At 48.2% G+C, this 18,988-nt stretch overlaps 1 protein-coding gene across 1 annotated transcript; it reads right to left on the reverse strand.

Annotated features, from left to right (window-relative positions):
* Window positions 1–17,952: 17,952 nt before the first annotated feature.
* Window positions 17,953–18,675, reverse strand: SOX14 (SRY-box transcription factor 14). The gene has a single exon (XM_068987934.1). The coding sequence runs from the start codon at window positions 18,673–18,675 to the stop codon at window positions 17,953–17,955; it is 723 nt and encodes a 240-aa protein (XP_068844035.1).
* Between the last annotated feature and the right edge of the window lie 313 nt (window positions 18,676–18,988).

The following is an 18,988-nucleotide window of genomic DNA, read 5'->3' on the forward strand; positions in this document are numbered from 1 at the left end:
CTCCAAGGATTCTGGAGAAAGTGTGTGTTGCCTTAAGGAAGGCAACAGATGCAGGTCAAGATGGCTGATGGGGTGAGAGCCAGGACCCAAGGTGGGAGAGAAAAGAGCTGAGTTTTCAGGGCCTCTTCCTAGTGTCTTTTTGACCGCAGGCAAAGTCATTTAACTTCTCAAAGATCCAGTTTCTTCTGTAAAAGAGAGATAATACAAAAGAAAAAAGAGAAAGAGAGAGATAATACCTATAGACAAGGTGTTGGGAATTGACTGCAGGGGAAGGCAAGTAAGCTGGGAGGAGTTACATACATTCCTTACTGCAGCTGAGCCTGCAGGCAAAAGCACTGGAGTGGGTTGCCATTTCCTTCTCCAGAGGATCTTTCCGACCCAGGGATGGAACCTGGATCTCCCGCATTGTAGGCAGATGCTTTACCGTCTGAGCCACCAGGGAAGTCCTTAAGTAGTAGTAAGTAGAAAGAGCTTAAAAAAAAAAAAAAAGGTACAAGTAATTTCAGAGCAGAGATTATGCTCACTCCCATCACTAAAGGGAAGACAGTAGCCTCCAAGGGTTGGCCTTGTACCCCTCTGATTCCTTAGTGCCCGAAAGTGCTTGACTGTGACTAGCACTCCATGAGTACTGTTGGATGGTTAAAGGTGGAGAAGGAAAGGCAGAGGGGCAAGCCAAGGTAGGAGGAAGAGGGAGCGGGACTGAGAGACTGACTTCAGTGGGGAAAGAGGAATCAGGTTACCAGGGGGGCTGCTCTTGGAAGCACCTCAGAGAGCACAGAAGGAACAGCGGGCCCTTCAGGAATGCAGTTACATACTTTGGCCACCTCATGCAAAGAGTTGACTCACTGGAAAAGATTCTGATGCTGGGAGAGATTGGGAGCAGGAGGAGAAGGGGACAACAGAGGATGAGATGGCTGGATGGCATCACTGACTCAATGGACGTGAGTCTGAGTGAACTCTGGGAGATGGACAGGGAGGCCTGGCATGCTGCGATACATGGGGTCCCAGAGAGTCAGACACGACTGAGCAACTGAACTGAACTGAAGAGGACTGTGATGAGGACAGAAGGCAAGGAGATTCTGGAACTGAGAACGGGAAAGGGATGTGTTCTCTGACTCGGGAGCTGAAAACCCCCGATATCCCTCTTGCTCTTTCCAGCTCCTGACTACCAACGAGCCCAGTGTTTCTGTAACAGGAGAGATTTTTTTTTTTCTTTTCAATATAACTAGAAGGGAACAAAAAAGATTTGTCCATGAGAACATCCTAAACTGTGTTTCTACTCTCAGTTGTGCTATGAGGAAAAGAAATAACCTGTATAACGATGGGCAATGTGTAGCTACAAGGGAAATGGAAAAAGGCTGGAGGTTCTCTTCGCGTCATTTGAAGAGAAAGTATGACACCACTTTGAAGAGATGGACAGAGCAGATACTAAGCTGATATTCCCATTCATCATAAAACATACATGGGGAAAAGAATTTCTTTCAAGCGAAAGAGAATATGTAGTAAATCCAAAAAATAGCTAATACTTATTAAATGTGTGGCCTGATACTAATAAGCTCTTTACAACCATATTGTCTTTCAAAACAATCTCGTGACATTAAAACTGTTTCTCTGCCCATTTTGCAGATGAGTAAAGTGAGATCCAGAAAGTCACACAGCTAGCAAGCAGCAGAGCTAAGATTTAAGTCTATTTTTTTGGCTGTGTCTGTGCAGCACTCAGGATCTTAGTTCCCCAACCAGGGATCAAACCTGTAACCCCTGTGTTGGGAGCATGAAGTCTTAACCACTGAACCACCAGGGAAGTTCTACAGAATTCAAGACTTGAGGAACCACAATGATAATCTGATGCCTGAAAAAGACACGAAAGACAAAATGAACCTAAGGCAAGAGAGTCCTAAGGAGTTAGCTATCGATTCAGAAGTGACTGACTGATGAAGGCTCCAAGGATTCTGGAGAAAGTGTGTGTTGCCTTAAGGAAGGCAACAGATGCAGGTCAAGATGGCTGATGGGGTGAGAGCCGGGACCCAGGGTGGGAGGGAAAAAAGCTGAGTTTTCAGAACCTCTTCCTAGTGTCTTTTTGACCGCAGGCGAAGTCATTTAACTTCTCAAAGTTCCAGTTTCTTCTGTAAAAGAGAGATAATACAAAAGAAAAAAGAGAAAGAGAGAGATAATACCTATAGACAAGGTGTTGGGAATTGACTGCAGGGGAAGGCAAGTAAGCTGGGAGGAGTTACATACATTCCTTACTGCAGCTGAGCCTGCAGGAGGTGTAAGCTACAGGGTAGTTCTGTGTGAAAGTTGTGTTGTTGTTCAGTCGCTCAGTCTTGTCTGACTATTTGAGGCCCCATGGACTGCAAGCCGGGTTTCCCTATCCTTCCCCATTTCCCAGAGCCTGCTCAAACTCATGTCCATTGAGTCAATAATGCCATCCACCATCTCGTCCTCTGTCGCCCCCTTCTCCTCTTGCCTTCAATCTTTCCCAGCATCAGGGTCTTATCTAATGAGTCGACTCTTCACATCATGTGACCAAAGTATTGGCACTTCAGCTTGAGCATCAGTCCTTCTATTGAATATTCAGGATTGATTTCATTAGTGCAAGAGGAAAAAAGTAGTTTGTGAGAAGACCTCAGACCCTTTAATAAACAAGGAAAATCACTATTGGTCTGTGACAAAATACTTGATTTGTTGTGAGTTTTTTTTTTTTTTATGATGCTAAACTGCACCCCTCAAACATGCAGATGACACCACCCTTATGGCAGAAAGTGAAGAGGAGCTAAAGAGACTCTTGATGAAAGTGAAAGTGGAGAGTGAAAAAGTTGGCTTAAAGCTCAACATTCAGAAAACAAAGATCATGGCATCCAGTCCCATCACTTCATGGCAAATAGATGGGGAAACAGTGGAAACAGTGTCAGACTTTATTTTAGGGGGCTCCAAAGTCACTGCAGATGGTGATTGCAGCCATGAAATTAAAAGACGCTTACTCCTTGGAAGAAAAGTTATGGCCAACCTAGATAGTATATTCAAAAGCAGAGACATTACTTTGCCGACTGAAGTCTGTCTAGTCAAGTCTATGGTTTTTCCTGTGGTCATGTATGGATGTGAGAGTTGGACTGTGAGGAAGGTTGAGAGCTGAAGAATTGATGCTTTTGAACTGTGGTGTTGGAGAAGACTCTTGAGAGTCCCTTGGACTGCAAGGAGATCCAACCAGTCCATTCTGAAGGAGATCAGCCCTGGGATTTCTTTGGAAGGAATGATGCTAAAGCTGAAACTCCAGTACTTTGGCCATCTCATGCGAAGAGTTGACTCTTTGGAGAAGACTCTGATGCTGGGAGGGATTTGGGGCAGGAGGAGAAGGGGACAACAGAAGATGAGATGGCTGGATGGCATCACGGACTCGATGGACGTGAGTCTGAGTGAACTCTGGGAGTTGGTGATGGACAGGGAGGCCTGGTGTGCTGCAATTCCTGGGGTCGCAAAGAGTCGGACACAACTGAGCGACTGAACTGAACTGAAACTGCATCCCTGGGGTTTTTTCTTCTTCTTTTTTTAACTCTCACTGAAGGCTGCTTAGAAATCTGTGCTGGGAGTGACAAATACAAGGCTACCTCGGGAATTCTCTGGAGGTCCAGTGGTTAGGACTCCACACTCTCACTGCTCATGGCCCAGGTTCAATTTCTGGTTGGGGAACTAAGTTCCCACAAGTCATGCAGTATGCCAAAAAAAATAAAATAAAATGAAAAGAGCCAAGTTATAAATGTTTTTTTAAAAAGATGTTATTTTTAAAAAAGGCCACCTCATTTTGAAAACAGCCACAGACACTGCAAGGCCACAGATTAAGAATTTAGTCCCCCTGGGCCATCAGGTGATCCAGGTTAAAACAAGTGTCCGGGGGATGTTGGGTGGGATAGTACACAGCCCGGGACCCCAGCTGATGACAGAGGAGACTGCACTTCCCAGCTCGCTGGGTCTGTCTGTGGCACAAAGACACTGGTGGCTGCCACCAGCAGACTGCTTGTGGTTAGTGGCCTTCCCCCGTCCTTCCTACCATCTCCTGTCCAACTGACCTTCCTAGGGCATGGGAAGCTCCTGGCTCTCAAAGCCCATTCAGATCCCTCCTTCCCATAGACTGCTCCCACCTTTCCCTCAATTCCCTGGGAAATGTGTTAGGTTTTTTGGTGTTGTTAAGATTTATTTATTTATATTCATTTTTTTGTCTGTGCTGAGTCTTCGTTGCTGCTGGAGGGCTTTCACTAGTTGTGGCGAGTGAGGGCTACTCTCTAGCTATGGTGCTTGGGCTTTCTGTTGCCGTGGCTTCCCTTGTTATGGGGCAGGGACTCTGCAGCAGAGGCTCAGTAGTTGTGGTGCTTGGGCTTCCTGTTGCTGTGGCTTCTCTTCTAGACAGGGGCTTTGTTGCTTTGTGGCATGTGGGGTCTTCCCAGACCATGGATAGAACCTGTGTCCTTGCATTGGCAGGCAGATTCTTAACCACTGGACCACCAGGGAAGCCCCTGTGTTATGTTTTATACAATATAATCAGTAGGCTGAAGACATTCTGAATCAGGAAATAAGGTTTAGTACTACCAAGAAGGATTTCCCTGGTGGCTCAGTGGTAGAGAATCCTCCTTCAATGCAGGAGACGCAGGAGACTTAGGTTCTATCTTTGGGTCAGGAAGGTCTCCTGGAAGAAGGCATGGCAACCCACTCTAGTATTCTTGCCTGGAAAATCCCATGGACAAAAGAGCCTGCCAGGCTACAGTTCATAGTGTTGCAAAGAATCAGACATGACTGAAGCGATTAAGCACACATGTACCACCAACACAGAGCTTAAAATTCATGAGAGAATCAGGAGAATCTTCATACCCTCCTCCCCCCAAAGAAAGTGCTGCCTGTCTAATGCTCTCTTTTATCTTCTGAGAAAAATCAGAGAAACAGAAGGAAAGTGTGCTGGGCCAAGACCCAAAAGACCTGGGCTATAGACTGCCCTTCCCTGTTGTCAAGCTGTGTGACTTTGGAGAAAGTACTTTACCCCTCTGATCTTTCTTCATTTCCCTCCGTGATGAAGTGAACACTTTAGAACAGTGTTTCTCCAAGTTTCTCCATGCTATCTTGAGACAGCATGATTATTTTAGAGGCGGTATTTTTAATTTCAATTAATCTTAAAACCTACCACAAAAAACTTCATGATTCATGTAATTATTGTGTAGGATGAGAGTAAGTGAAAGAATGAGTCAAGTGAAAGAAGAATATATGAGGTTACTAAAATTGCAGATGGATATGACCAAAATTGTGAAGGATGATGCTAGAAAGAAGCCAGCCTTCACCTTCTGCCCTTTATCAAAGCAGAGACCAGGATCAGCAGGCAGCTTCCTCTTTTAATTGCTGTCTTGGTCCCCCTCTGCTCTACCCTCCCAGCTCCCATTCAACGTTGGAAGGGATTCCCATCAATGTTACTGAGAAACCTGCCCCATGCACCCAGTCGCTGGTTTGAGGTCAATTTGCACAAGTGATCATGTCACCCAGAGCACTTAAGAAATAAAAGTCTTGGTAAGGCCAATAGCATTTCAAATCTCCTTTTAAAAGTTTATAAAATGATCACATCTTGCCCATAGGTTTCTTCTCCTCAGCTCTCATGGACTCCCTTCTTTGACTTCATACATTCATTTCTTTTATGTGACTTAGGAATCATCTGTATGCTGACCAGGGATGCGATTCTAAAGCTAGAAAAGGAAGGAGTCAGTGAGCCTGTTTCCAAGCAGTTCTGTCACATCACACCAAAGCAGGGACTGGGCAACTAAGAGGCTTTGGAATGTCCCCAGATTGCCTTAAACATAAATACTGTGATAAGTAACTTTTTGTTTATGCCCTGCTTTGATCTTCCTACAAAGACGTGACAAATGCAAACTATTTTAGCAAGGAAATGCAAAATCCTTGGTATACCATGATTGATATGCAAGCACTCAGTACAGGATGAACAAGCAAAAATCAGTGTTCCCACCTTAAGGCAAAGACACAGAAGCTGGGCAGATTTCAAGAATCTGGCTGAGGAATTCAGGGGCAGGAGAAGGGTAGCAGCTTTTAGCTAAACCTGATTAGAAGCAGGAGAATGCAAAACAGAATTGGGGGAAACATTTCTTCTTCCCTCCCCTATACACTATAGCTTCAATTGCTAAGCTCCCTGGCAGGGGCAGCTTCCTCTTTAATTGCTGTCTTGGTCCCCCTCTGCTCTACCTCTATTTCATGAACATCATGAAATGGAGCATCTGGAAGGGCCTAGGGAGTTGACTGTCTGCTCTTCAGGGAATCTGCATCTATGCCTTGCTCTTGTTCAGTCTTGAAGTCATGTCCAACTCTGCAGTCCCATGGACTGCCAGGCTCCTCTGTCCATGGGATTCTCCAGGCAAGAATATGGGAGTGTTGCCATTTTCTTCTCCAGGGGATCTTCCCAACCCTGGAATCGAACTCATGTCTCCTGCACTGGCAGGTGGATACTTTACCACTGAGCTACTAGGGCAGCCTGCTCTGTGAAGATTCGTGATTAGCTTGGTGATGTCCTGGTCCCTGGCTGTGTGTGTTATCAGCAAAACTTAGAATTAGATAGTGAATCTTGGGCCAAGAAGGCTGAAGCAGTGTGTGGCCCAGCTAGTGAGAGGACTCCATCCATGGGGGCAGGAGATGTGGGTCCATTTCTATTCTGCATCTCCTTATCCACCTGAGAGAGGGAAAACTTTGCAGCTCCTTCACCTTACCCCAAAACTTTACATTTTCTCCTCTTCCTTGGTTTCATCCCCAGGTATGCATTCTGTGGGTTCTTGGCCCCTTCTTTTACCCATCTCCAGTGAGTTCTTGATTTTATAGATAGCGGTAGTGAATAGACAGTGAGCACTGGTATAACTTTTCTACTGTGAGGGCCATAAGCCTTTGGGTGAGTTATGAATGTGTCTGAGCCTCAGTTTTCTCCTGTGAGAAGCAGGGATAATAGCAGTACTTACCTCCTGGTGCTCTACGAAGAATTTAACAACATGGAATATCTAAGGCACCTCAAGTGCTTCTTTGCACAGAGCACACAGTTAACACCTATTTAATAAACCACTGTGGTTCTCCCTTATTGCAGAGTACATCTCCCCAAGGAAGATGAAGACAGATCTTCAGAGTCCTGGAAAGAAATATAATCAATTAAAACATATCTCTAAAACACATTTTACTGAAAGAGAAAAAAATAATATCTTTTAATTCTCTACCTGTGATGGTACCTAAACAGTCATCAATGCTGGCTTTTCTTTAAATCGCTGATTTCAAGAGATAAAAATCTTACCCATTTGAATCCAGTGGACTGTTCTACCCACCAATCCAGGCACAGTCAATGCTCGTTGGAGTAAGACACACGTTTTGTAACTTCTTTTTCTGCATCTAAGCCAGGGAATTCGGTAAATGAACGGTCAGAGCCTTCGTGCTCAGACTTTGGCGTCCATGCAGGGCAACAGCTGCCCAGTTGGCTCTGGGAGTCTTCCAGGCTTGTCTGATCATTCTCCAGGTTTGTGTCTTTCAGTACCAGGGATTTCTCCTAGGAAGACAGTCAGAACTTTTGATGCTGCCGGCCATCATTGAGGGAAAGAGCGTAAGAGTGAATTGATACCATCGGTTTGTTGTTGTTAGCTGCTTAGTCACTAAGTTATGTCCGATTCTTTTGCAACTGCATGGACTATAGCCCACTAGGCTCCTCTGTCCTTGGATTTTTCAGGCAAGAGTACTGGAGAGGGCTGCCATTTCCTTCTCTATGATACCATCAGCAGGTGCCCAGAACCCCATTATTAAGAATTTGATGATTCACTGGCAGTCGTATGGCACTCCCTCCATCTTTCCATTCCCACCCTGTTTTACTGACAGTTTTGTGAAACTGTCACTTAAGGGCTCTGGATTGCCCTGGGTCATGGTGACTAGCTGCCCATTTAGGAAAGTAAGGAATTTGAACCATAGGGATTGACAAGTGCATTCATGGATCAAGGCCTTTCCCTACCTTATTAACTAAAGAATGCTGCTTGGATATCCAGAGGATGACCAAAAGACAGAAATTAATACAAATCCCTTTTGGTGTCAATCCAATTTTTTTTTCCAGACTTTATCCTATGTTTGAGCCCTCCCCAACTAAGAAGAGTGAAATTATAATGGTAATTTTCTTTTTGGCAACAGTTTGTCTTGAACCAATTTACCTGTTTTCCTCCAGATTGTCTCCTAAGGGGATGAGAGCTCCTTCTTCCAGTGGGTTTGATGACTCAGAAGCCCATCACATTGCACAAAGGTGGACAGTGGAGATAACCAAATTTTTGTTCCCGTTAAAAGAAGAGAAAAAAAGAAGGTAAAAATAAAATGTCCCTGTAGGATGTCCTCTGAGAGTTGGTATGGGAGAGCAAGAGGCAGCCCCCGAAGGGGCCAGCAGTCTTAGTGTCCCGGGAGAACTCCACAAGGGACCATCTGCAGAAGGATGGGACTAGGACATAGAGAGAACTAATGACGGGCGTGGCTTCAGATTTGCTGATGAAATTTCCTAAAAAAAAAAAATCCAAGCCTACTGCCATGATCACTCATTTAACCTGTTTACTATCAAATGTGTTTTCAAGACACACATTTTATTATTGTTTAAAACAGATTTTAAGTTGTTGGAGCAACTTCGACCATCTGCAAAGGGAGTGAAGGTTGTTAATACGACAGTAGATTGACCTCCATCCGATGACAATCCTCTCCACCTAACAAATTAGCTGTGAAGGCTGCTACAGTGAGTTGTGTAATACACTTTGAATTTCACCAAGCCAGTGGTAACAATGTGGATTTGAACCCAAGAGACAGCTAGAGCTGTCACAACAGCAGATAGTAAGTTGTTTGTATTTACAACTTGTTTGTGCTCACTTTAACTCAGACTGTAGCACATTTATATTCATATATAAATGGCTCATTGTAAACTAAGAGTGTATTTGGACAAAGTTCAGCTTTAGATGACTTCGGTTTTTTCTTGTCAATTTTCTTCTTAAAGAGAACTCAAAGCAAATCGATCCTTCTTATTAGGTATAAGTATTGCAAACAGTCCGGAAAACCCAGGATGTAAAAGACAATGATAAGGAGAACATTTTAAATGCCTTAAAAGTGTCATCTCATCCAGCTAACTTATAAGCACTCACTTCAAGTGAATCTATGGAGTTTCCAGTAAGAAACACACATGAAATAACTCAACTTCTGGCCAAGCTGTTATTCCTTTTGCCCCATATTCAGTTGGTTTGATTCAAAATTAGATGGGAAAGTAAATGTATTACCATAGCAGAAGGATGTGAGACTGGGAAGAAACCGGCATGATGAAAAATGATGCTGATAATTTATGAAGACCTATGAAGGAAATTTCTGATCTGACAGCAGTGTTCACATTTTAAAAAGGAAAGCTAAACATAAGTAGGAGGAGGAAGAATGAGAAAGGGGAGGGGAGAATGAAAGAATTAGTCTTCAGGGTAGAGAAACTTCTCCTATGGGAATGCATTTACTGTTTTTCTTAACTGTGAAAACCATCATCAGATGTTGACAGTTGATCTTGTCCTTGCTTAGGTCTCCAAACATCCATTTGGGTGACTTTAAACTGGAAGTGATACTATACTACCCCTTTATTTGGGTGAAAATCATCTATCATCATCTTTTATTTCAAGAAAAGTAATACCTATTCTTAAGTAATTGTCTCCCCTTGGAAGCCCCCAAATGACAGCACCTCTCATTTCTTTCTTGATATATGCAAATTTTGCTACACAGGTGTTTAGACCTTGCAACTCTCAACACAGAAGATTTTGTGCTGCTCATACCTTGACCAAGCAGAAATCTTCAGGGAAATGTGAACTTGCTCATGTCCATAACAACTCTTTTAATAAAACAATGCATTATTGACCCAAAATCTGACTCTACATACGAATTCATCCTTTGGTACATTTCTATGTTACACAAAGGTTTTCAACTGGTAAACGTCTTTCTACTGTATGAATATTTTATGAAAAAATAATCACATATTCTCTGCATATAATCTTTCAGGCTCAAACTGCAGCAACAATGAAAGGTGACTATGGTTAAAATTTTGCCCTAAAATCATAATGTTAAATTGTCAGGGATATTTGAAAACAACAACAAAACCTTCCCTCTTTACCTATGTTTACCTATTTCATCTCACTCTCACATTATTTTAAAGAAAGAAAACTTCATTGCATATTCTAGCAAACTGTATGATGGGGGAAGACTTAACAGAGCCAGAGAGAATGTGCACGGAGTGAGAAAGTGAATTGATGGATGGATGGTTAAATGAATATAAATGAACTGACACCTTTACAGGAAAATAACATTTCTTTTCTTTTTTTATTCTATAGATCAGTGGGTTTTGTATCTGTAATTCTTTCATATCAGCAAAGAGGAAATAAACTCTCATGTAAATCATTTTCCCCCCATCTGGAGCATATTAAAACCATGCCCCCTCCCTTTTTTCTCTTTTAAGCAGACTCCTTTTTCCCTATTTGCTTATCAGTTCATCCACCATTACATTTTAAATGAAATTGCGAGACCCTTGTCCCTCCCCAAATTTCAGCCTGATGTAAGAAAGTGGGAAGCAGACTTTTCTTGCTTTAGAATAGTGACCTAGATTCAATTACAGATAGACCCAGAAGAGAGAAGTGACACCTCACAATTTTCTTAGAAGTCTCGAGGAAAAAATTAGAAATCCCAAAACAATACTTAGTGGAAAAGAACCTGTTTATTTCCACATTCTACCGGCTTATTTTTTCTCTCCCTTAATTGCATTGCTTTGGTCCATTTAATTGTTTCTGCTATAACATCACAATAGGCTTCCCAAGGGATATTTAGAATCATAAAAATCAAGGAAATTTCTGATTTTGTTTTTGAAAGTGGGTGTCTATAAACGGGCTGTGTGTAATTCTGCAAATCGAACCCAAACAAGATAAAAAATAATCGCATAAAAGGTATCTTTTCCCCCTTATGTTCTAAAGAAAAACCAAACAAATTACAAAAGCACATTTTTTATAATTGCATTGCAGACAAAGCATTGAACAAGGAAGGGGGTGGAAATCAGGGGCGTACACGTTTTACTGGTTTTCCAATTACTGTGAAAAAAAAATACGGTGCAAAGAAACTGAAAGAGGCGAGAATCCTGTGATTGCGCGTATTGACTTTTATCACTAAATTAAGCATATAAATGACCTGAACGGGTGGCTTGGTATATTAAATTAAAAAAAGAAGAAGAACAATGATTCTCTCTTCCTTTTCCCTCCCTCTCTGATCTCAGCCTGAAAGGAGTCTCGAGGAGATAAGAAAGATGGGATTCGGTTGCGCTGCTCTGGTCCGTCCTGCTTCTCCCGGGATTGGGAAGAAGTTGCCTTCCACGCAGGATTTCAGTTCAGGGTTTACAAGAAGCGGTCTCAAGCCGGGATTGTCCCAAGACCAAAGCCCTAGGGAACCTTTGAAATTCTGGAGCGCAAGGGAGGCGGCAGTGGGCGGGCGTGGACACCTCGACCCTCGCCTCGGGGTTGGAGCCGCCCAGCGTAGGAAGAGGGCAGAAGTGGGCTCGCGTCTACGCGGGTATCCGAAATGAAAAAGCTGCAAACTACGCAGAAGTCCAGGGTTGAGATGCAGAAAACAGAGCAGAGCGCCCCGTGGGTTCTCGAACACCTCCTACGAATAGGTTTTCCTAGTGAAATTATTTCAGATTCTGGAAACAGGGCTCCACTGGGCGCTGGCCGCGGCACTGGGGACATGGGTGCGAGCCTGGTCCAGCAAAAAGGGTCCCCCGGGTCGCGCGGAGGAGCGCAGCAGGCGCCAGGCCCCGGGGGAGCCGGCGGAGGATTGTTTCATTTCAAAGTGAAAATCTGCAGGCTTTGGGAAACGATATTCAAAAAAGTATATAATCTCCATATGCCGCTCAATGGAGGATCCTCATAATTTACAGCGGCAGATAAGGCTAGAGGGTGTAATAAAAAATCTGAAGCCCTCCCCTCCCCCTCGCCGCCTCCCCGGAATTGCACCTTGGGCAGCGGAGCAGAATCCGGAATGTGAACTTCTCCCGACATATGTTTCCCGCAGATAAGTAAACAATCTGGACGTGAAATGGAAATGGTAATTAATGCAGTAATGCTGTTACACCTCGAGTGTGCAAATCCCATTGACTCGCCGCGCCACGGGGGGTGCCGGGCTAACGCGGACTGGAGGCGTGCGCCTCGGCCGCCGGCTCCCTCCCTCTCCTCTCCCTCCTCCCTCGGTCCCCGGGCGGGGCGCCCGGAGAGCCCGCGGGGGCTTGGCCCTGCTGCAGGAAGTCGGGAGCAGCTAAGCGACACTCGAGACTCCGGGATCTCCGCCCTCCGCCAGCTAGGAGGGTGCGCCGCGCCAGCTCTCCCGCCGCACCCGGCACGCGACTCACAACCACCTCCCCTCCTCCTCGCCTATTAGTGCCCGCAGAGCCTCCGGGCTCCGAGGTGCGGCCGGACCCTGAAATATCCTGGAGAGGCAGGGAGCGGCGGGTGGCGTCAAGGCCTGGAGGTGCAAGGAGGACCCGCACTCAAGTGCGGTGGATCGTCCAGCACGCGTCCGTGGGGTCTCCTCCCAGTTCCAGCCCGAGTGGAACCCGGCAGGCCGGCAGTTTTCCGAAGTCCCTCCAGTGCCTGCCTGAAGGCGGGGATCCCGAAAGCATTGCTTCTCCCAGCCCAAGAGTAAAAAAGTTTGGAAACGGCCACCAGCTGCCAGAGTAGCGCAACTCCTCCACTTGGCAGCAAAGAGGAAGCTCGTGGACTCCTTTCGGTCTCTATCCGGCCTAGGCACCTGCTCCCTTTTCCAACTCGTACCAAATTCTTGGGGCCTTTGAGGGATCAGAGAGGATGCCCAGAGCAGAGATATGAGCAAAGAGGGCGGAGAATCTAGGGAGGCTGCCCAAGAACGTCCCGGGCTTGGGGCTCTTCCCGCTTTCCGAGAGCACGTCACACCCGGGCCCCAGGGACAGGCGACGAGTTAACGAGTGACGCTCAGCTGGACGCAGATCAGGGGGCTGGACGAGAAGGGGGTGTCGAAGCTCCCTCTTCTCTCCTTCAGTCTCCTCCCAGTGCCATGGCGGACACTACCAAGCTGCCGGCCCCAGGCGCGTACAGAGCCGAGATTCAGGCAAGGCGACCGCAAGTCTCGGGTGTGGACGCCCCAGGATTTCTAGCGGCCCACACCCTCCCCCAACTTAACGTTGTATCTTCATTACTTTGCGGCGGCCCTGAGCTAGCATTTCTGGCTCCAGGACAAGTCTCATCCCATAGCGCCAAGAAAGAAATCAGCCCAAGCAGTGCTCCTGGGTCTGCGAGGTCTCCGAGGCCAGGGCACAGCCACAGCCTAGGAGCGCGCGCCCCTCGGCGGAGGCACGAAGCACCGGCCCCAGCGTCTCCTGAACCCAAATCTAATGGGCCCCTTCTGCCTCTGTCTTCCTCTTTTAACACTTATACACAGGTACAGTGAGCCCAGTAAATAGATGACAGTTCTCAACAGGAATCTTGTGAGTTACCGGATATTCAAATTCAAATGACTTGAAATTCATTGTCTGCTTGAACAACGGTGGCAAGGCCTGAGCTGGGGAGGAGCCGGGAAAAAAAAAACAAAAACAAAAACGAAAAACGAGTCCTCCAGGGCAGTCCTGGCGCCACCGCTCTCCAAGTTTCCCGGGCCTTGGCAGTCTGGGATCTCTCCAAAGAAGCTGCCTGCGCTAGAGAGCGTTCTCTGGATGTTGTGATGCAATGAAAGTCCTCTAGGCCCTACCCTGTCTGAAATATCACCCCGTTTTAGATGACTGAAGAGATTCCCGCAGGTTATCTAGATCGTGTTTTAAAATGTAAATGTTAAGGTGTCTCAGAACCCAGCCACTACCACCTCAGTACGACTTACTCTTAAGTAGCCTATCTTTCCCATCAATGAAGTTAGCAGTTCTAAGGAAATTGATATTTAAAAAGAAACTGGAAGGGTATCAAAGGTGTTTGGAGTAGGATCCAAAACTGGGGAAGGGCAAGAAAAGCTGCAAAGGGTCTCCAGAAGAAGCCAGGGGCGGAGGGGATCCAACCATCCTGCATCTCCCAGAAGAATGTGGCCAGTGTGTCCTTGAGCAAAACGGCTGCCAAGGTTTAAGAAAGAAAACGTTAACAGTCAAACAACTGCCTCTGCCGGGCCAGCGCCGCCCGCTGACATCCGGAGCGGTCTGTTGGCCAGGTTTCTGCGCTCCTAGAAAAAGCCCAGTTGAGGAAAGGCAGGGGCAAGCGCAGCTTCTATTGGGTCATTTTTTGTTGTGGTTGTTCCCTGGAAGCAGTCGCACCCGCAGGCAAGAGGCCCGGGTCTGCCCTGCAGTGCCTGCCCGAAGGAGGCCCGTGTGGTGGGCAGAAGTCCCGGGCTCTCGGGCCGTGGGAGGCGCGCCAAGCGCACAGGGGTCGATGGAGTGGCCTCCTGCAGAGTCTCGGGCGCCTGGCGCGCTGAGGGAGCGCTCATTCTCCCGACCGAGCAGTCTGCCCGAAAGAACTCCTGGTGGCTCTTTGCGCGTCGCGCGCTCGGGAGAAGCGGCTCTCCTCGACTCCAGCGGGCGGGGCACTGCTCTCCCTACAGGTTTGCTTTAATGATTTTCTTGAAAGAAAGAGACAGTTGTGAGCAAACAGGTTTGACAGGGACTGCCCCCCCCACCCCACCCCACCCCACCCCGCCGCCACCCCCAGGGGATTTCTTTTTGTCTGCCTCTGACTTCAAAGTCAGTAATCGGCCCGTCAACAGCTTGACGGGGAGGATTTGGGCGGTTTGTTGGGGCGAGTCCCGGCCGCGCACCTCGGTGGAGGCTCGGCGGCCCGCGGGGCGCGGGAGGCAGAGCTCAGGCAGGCCCCTGCTGGGACCAGGCCCCAGGAGCGCAGACAGCTGCGTATTTCCAACAGCCAGGAATAGAGAGGAGGTGTGATCGGCAGAAACGGCCGGAGCTAGGTCTGCGGCTTTAGGTCTCAGGACCTGCGCTGGGTCCCCTGCTCCCTGCTGGCTGGAAAGAAGCCTCGGCGACCCAGCAGCCGGCGCACCTGCGCCTCGGAGCCACGGCGCACCCCAGTTTCCTGGCGCTCCCTTCTGAGTCCCCAGGGCCGGTTCAGTCGGGAACCCGGGTTTCAGTTTTCCAATTGCCGCCGCCTGAAGCCTTCCACACTCGGACCCACCTGGTGCCCCTTCCCAGCCTAACCCCGCCTGGAAGTCGGCTGGGCCGGCCGGCAGGGCGGTGCGCCGGGTTCCTCCTCGGCCTGGGGTTCTCTGTGGACTCAGGGTGTTGGTGCGCCGGGCTCTGCGGGGAGACACCCAGACCCCTGTAAGCTCCATCTTAGAAGATGTTAAGGGACACTGAGCTATGAGGGAGATCAGAGCGGTTGACAGGACTGTCAGTTGAGGTTATATCATAGCGAAACCGGGAAGCCTCCGCCCTGGGCCTCCAGGGCTTTCTAGGGGGCGGGAGGAGGGGCTTTCCCTAAGCCCTCGGAGCCCCCAGACCCGACGGCCACCAGAGGCAAGTCACTTCCTAATTGTCTCGATTTGTAGGAGGGTTTTGTGATGCTAAGTAAGCGTGGCGCAGCCCGCCCGGCCTCCCCCCGCCCCCCCGCCTCCGCCCCGTCCCCCAGTCCGCCTTTGTTTACCTACGCCTGATCGCTCATTTATTTATCTATCTATTATTTATAGGCGTCCCTTCCTATTCAGCGCCCGTGTATGTTAATTGTGTTATATCATTTAATTCTAACATCGGTCTCAAAAGAGCTCTTAATGAGAAAAGCATATACAACACGGATCACTTTGCTATTCAGCTCAGCCAGATGGACAACTGCTAACTTTTTTTTTTTTTAATAATGAAAATCCCCCTTTGACAAAGGGGCTCAGATGAATAGGCTCCAAATAACACCTCAAACACTCCTAATTGTTTTGAGGACAATATGCTAATCCGTGGTTTTCGGCTTTGGTGTCTGTTGACAACGTTTCAGCGCACTTGCAGCAGCCATCGACTCTTTGGAAACAACCGAGGCAGGGCACAAATCCCTCAACAGCAGCAGAAAGCAGCCCAGCAGCTAGGCTGCCCGCCCCCGCTTCGCCCCGCCCCGCTTCGACCCCGCACCTTATCAAAGCCAGTGAGAAGAGCAACCGACCTCAAAAATACTGGTGAGCTCGGCTGTGGGGATGAGACTGGGGGGAGACAAGGATTAGAGGAGCACCCTTCGATTTTGAGAACAAGTTCCAAAGAGTAGTTCTGGAAGGAATCAGACGGTCCTTTCTCCCTGTGAAAACCAGCGTAATCTTCAAGCTAACATTCACCCACCAGGGATAAGAAATAGGCCATTTCCCTTCCTTAATAAACACAAAGGGCTATGAGTTATTTAATTTTTATGATGTTTAAAAAAATTCCTTGTGGGAGCTGTGTCACTATCGCCTGCCTTGTCCCTTTACATCTGCAGGGTCTTAGCAAAAGTCTTCCACAGTCAAGAGTGGGAAACTACCACATGTTTTTCAATGTTTCTTAGACTTTAATATTTTAATATAGAAACCAGTATCGAGCCCCCAACCCCCAGAAGACCTAGCAACAGCATTTTCAGACAACTTATTTAAAACAAACAAACAAAAAAACCATTCCACTTCTCTTTCCCTGGCATTGAACTTAAACACCCACAGCAGGACATGGTGCTCTGTGGGCAACTGGTTCCCTATAGATCTGGTGCTTCTCTCCATTCCTTTGGAGTTGGTTTAAAAGAAGAAAATGCACTCAAATTTCAGAAGTCTAGGTCGGCCTTTGTCTTAGTTCATTTGCTCCTCCAAGTGGTCTGACCACTTTGTGAAAAATGCAAGGAAGGAGTGAAGTCCCAGGAGCGGATAACTTTGTCCAGCCTCTAAAGGCAAAAAGTGGATACAGAGGGCACGATTGGGACAAACCCTAGACTCTGGGCCCCTAGGCACCCGACCGCAAGGGCAGCCAGGCTCAGCCCACACAGGCCAGCTGCCAGCACCACTGCTGGAGTCACTCTGTGTACACTCCGCCTCCTAGCCACCCAGCTCCCCAAAGACCTTGCCTCTCCACTTCAGATTTTATGCACATCAAAGGTTACTTTTTGCAATGACAGATTGTCTTTATTCAAAACATCTTTGTTCAACAAATGAACAGAGTAAGGAGGTGAAATCCTTCTAGGTACATTTCCAAGACATTGTCAAAACATTTATGACCATTGAGGATGTTTTTATTTATTTTTTAAATTTTTGTTCACTTTCTACTTCCTGACTTTATAACCTGACATTCTGTCTAAAAGTAAACAGGTCTCTAGGAGCACTGCTTTATACAAAGTAAATAACCATGTGGGTCCTTTTGTTATACCTTTTAAAGAAGCAAACACTATCATAGCATGATTTTATATAGAAATGTTTTCCTTTCCGTGGTTTTAAACTTTTAAGCCTTTCCCTCCACACATGAAGAGCAAATGGCACCTAGTTGTGTCTGATGGCAAAACACAAGAGACAGCTATTTCTTCAGGGTGCAAAAGAAAAAAAATATGCATATTCTAGATATAATACCAGGATCTGGGAGTTCTGGAGTCCAAAGCCCATCAGAGTAAAGAGAAGGGGACATAAATAAAGCAAAATTGCCTACTTTTTTTTGTCCAAAGAGGGCACAGTTGGAGGTTCGTTTTGGGGCTGTCGCGGTAGGGGCAGCTGTATAGCTGTCATAACCGTTCACAAGTTTCTGGCACCTGTCTGCGCCTTGGGTCCGGCGGGACGCCCCTACCATTCCCGTGCAAGAGAGAGAGGCAGAGTCTGGGGTAGGGTAGGGGGCATCTGCAGGCCCCGGCTAGGCGCGGAGAACAGGGTGCAGACCCCGCTTCCAGGCCGCCCTCCAGGTCTGGCAGGCCGGGATGGGGGTTACATGGCCGTGGCGTGGGCTGAAGAATAGGGGTCTATGCCAGTCTTGGTCATGCCGGGGAAGAGGATGTAGGCGACGGGGGGCTGCAGGGTGGAGGCAGACCAGGCGGTACAGTTACAGGGCACCACGTAGCCCGGGTTGGTGGGGGACGGGTGCGTGTGCGTGTGCTGGCTGGGGCAGCTGAGGCTGCCGAAAGCGCCGTTCTGGTAGCCCAGGGTGGACGCGTAGGGCAGCGCGCCGGTGGCCAAGGTGTGGGGCACTTCACCCATCTTCTGGATGGCGCTCGAGCTAAACTGCGCGGGGTCCAGCAGGGAGTAGGGCGCCGAGGCGGGCGGCAAGAAGGCCCGGGCTTTCTCGGGCGCGCTCAGGAGGCCGTCGGAGGCCCCTACGGGCAGGCCGGCCGCCTTGAGCGGGTCCGTGTCGCCCAGGTAGGGCAGGGGGAAGACATACCTGTCCTTCTTCAGCAGGTTCTTGGGCTTGCGCCGCGGCCGGTACTTGTAGTCAGGGTGCTCCTTCATGTGCTGGGCGCGTAGCCTCTTGGCCTCATCGATGTACGGCCGCTTCTCTGCCTCGGACAGAAGCTTCCACTCGGCACCTAGGCGTTTGCTGATCTCTGAGTTGTGCATCTTGGGGTTTTCCTGGGCCATCTTGCGCCGCTGGCCTCGGGACCATACCATGAAGGCATTCATGGGTCGCTTGATGTGGTCTGAAGGTTTGGACATGGTCCCGGAGGCTAGGCGGGTTGGGGTGGGGAGTGCAGCGGCTTGGCAGGCGAGCCTGGACGCGGTGGTCGGTCTGCCTGTCTGTCCGTCCTGAGCCGGGGCTCTGCGCTCCCCTCGCCTCCTCACCGCAGAGGGGGAAGCCAGAGAGAAGCGCTAACCCCGCAAAGTTCAGCTGATCATGCCAGTCTCGGCACCCAGGCAGGCCCCGGGGGGCGAGCGGGGTCAAGAGAGGGCGGGGGAAGGAGAGGATGGCCGGCTGGGGGGCTGTCGGTGCCAGAGGCTGGGGCCCAAGTACGGGAGTCTCTGGGATTAA

The sequence above is a fragment of the Capricornis sumatraensis genome, chromosome 1 (assembly GCF_032405125.1).
Source record: "Capricornis sumatraensis isolate serow.1 chromosome 1, serow.2, whole genome shotgun sequence".
Taxonomy (NCBI): Eukaryota; Metazoa; Chordata; class Mammalia; order Artiodactyla; family Bovidae; genus Capricornis; species Capricornis sumatraensis.

Bases quoted from the DNA above. Each gene is read 5' to 3' on its own strand.
- SOX14 (XM_068987934.1), bottom strand. From the start codon at position 18,675: ATGTCCAAACCTTCAGACCACATCAAGCGACCCATGAATGCCTTCATG.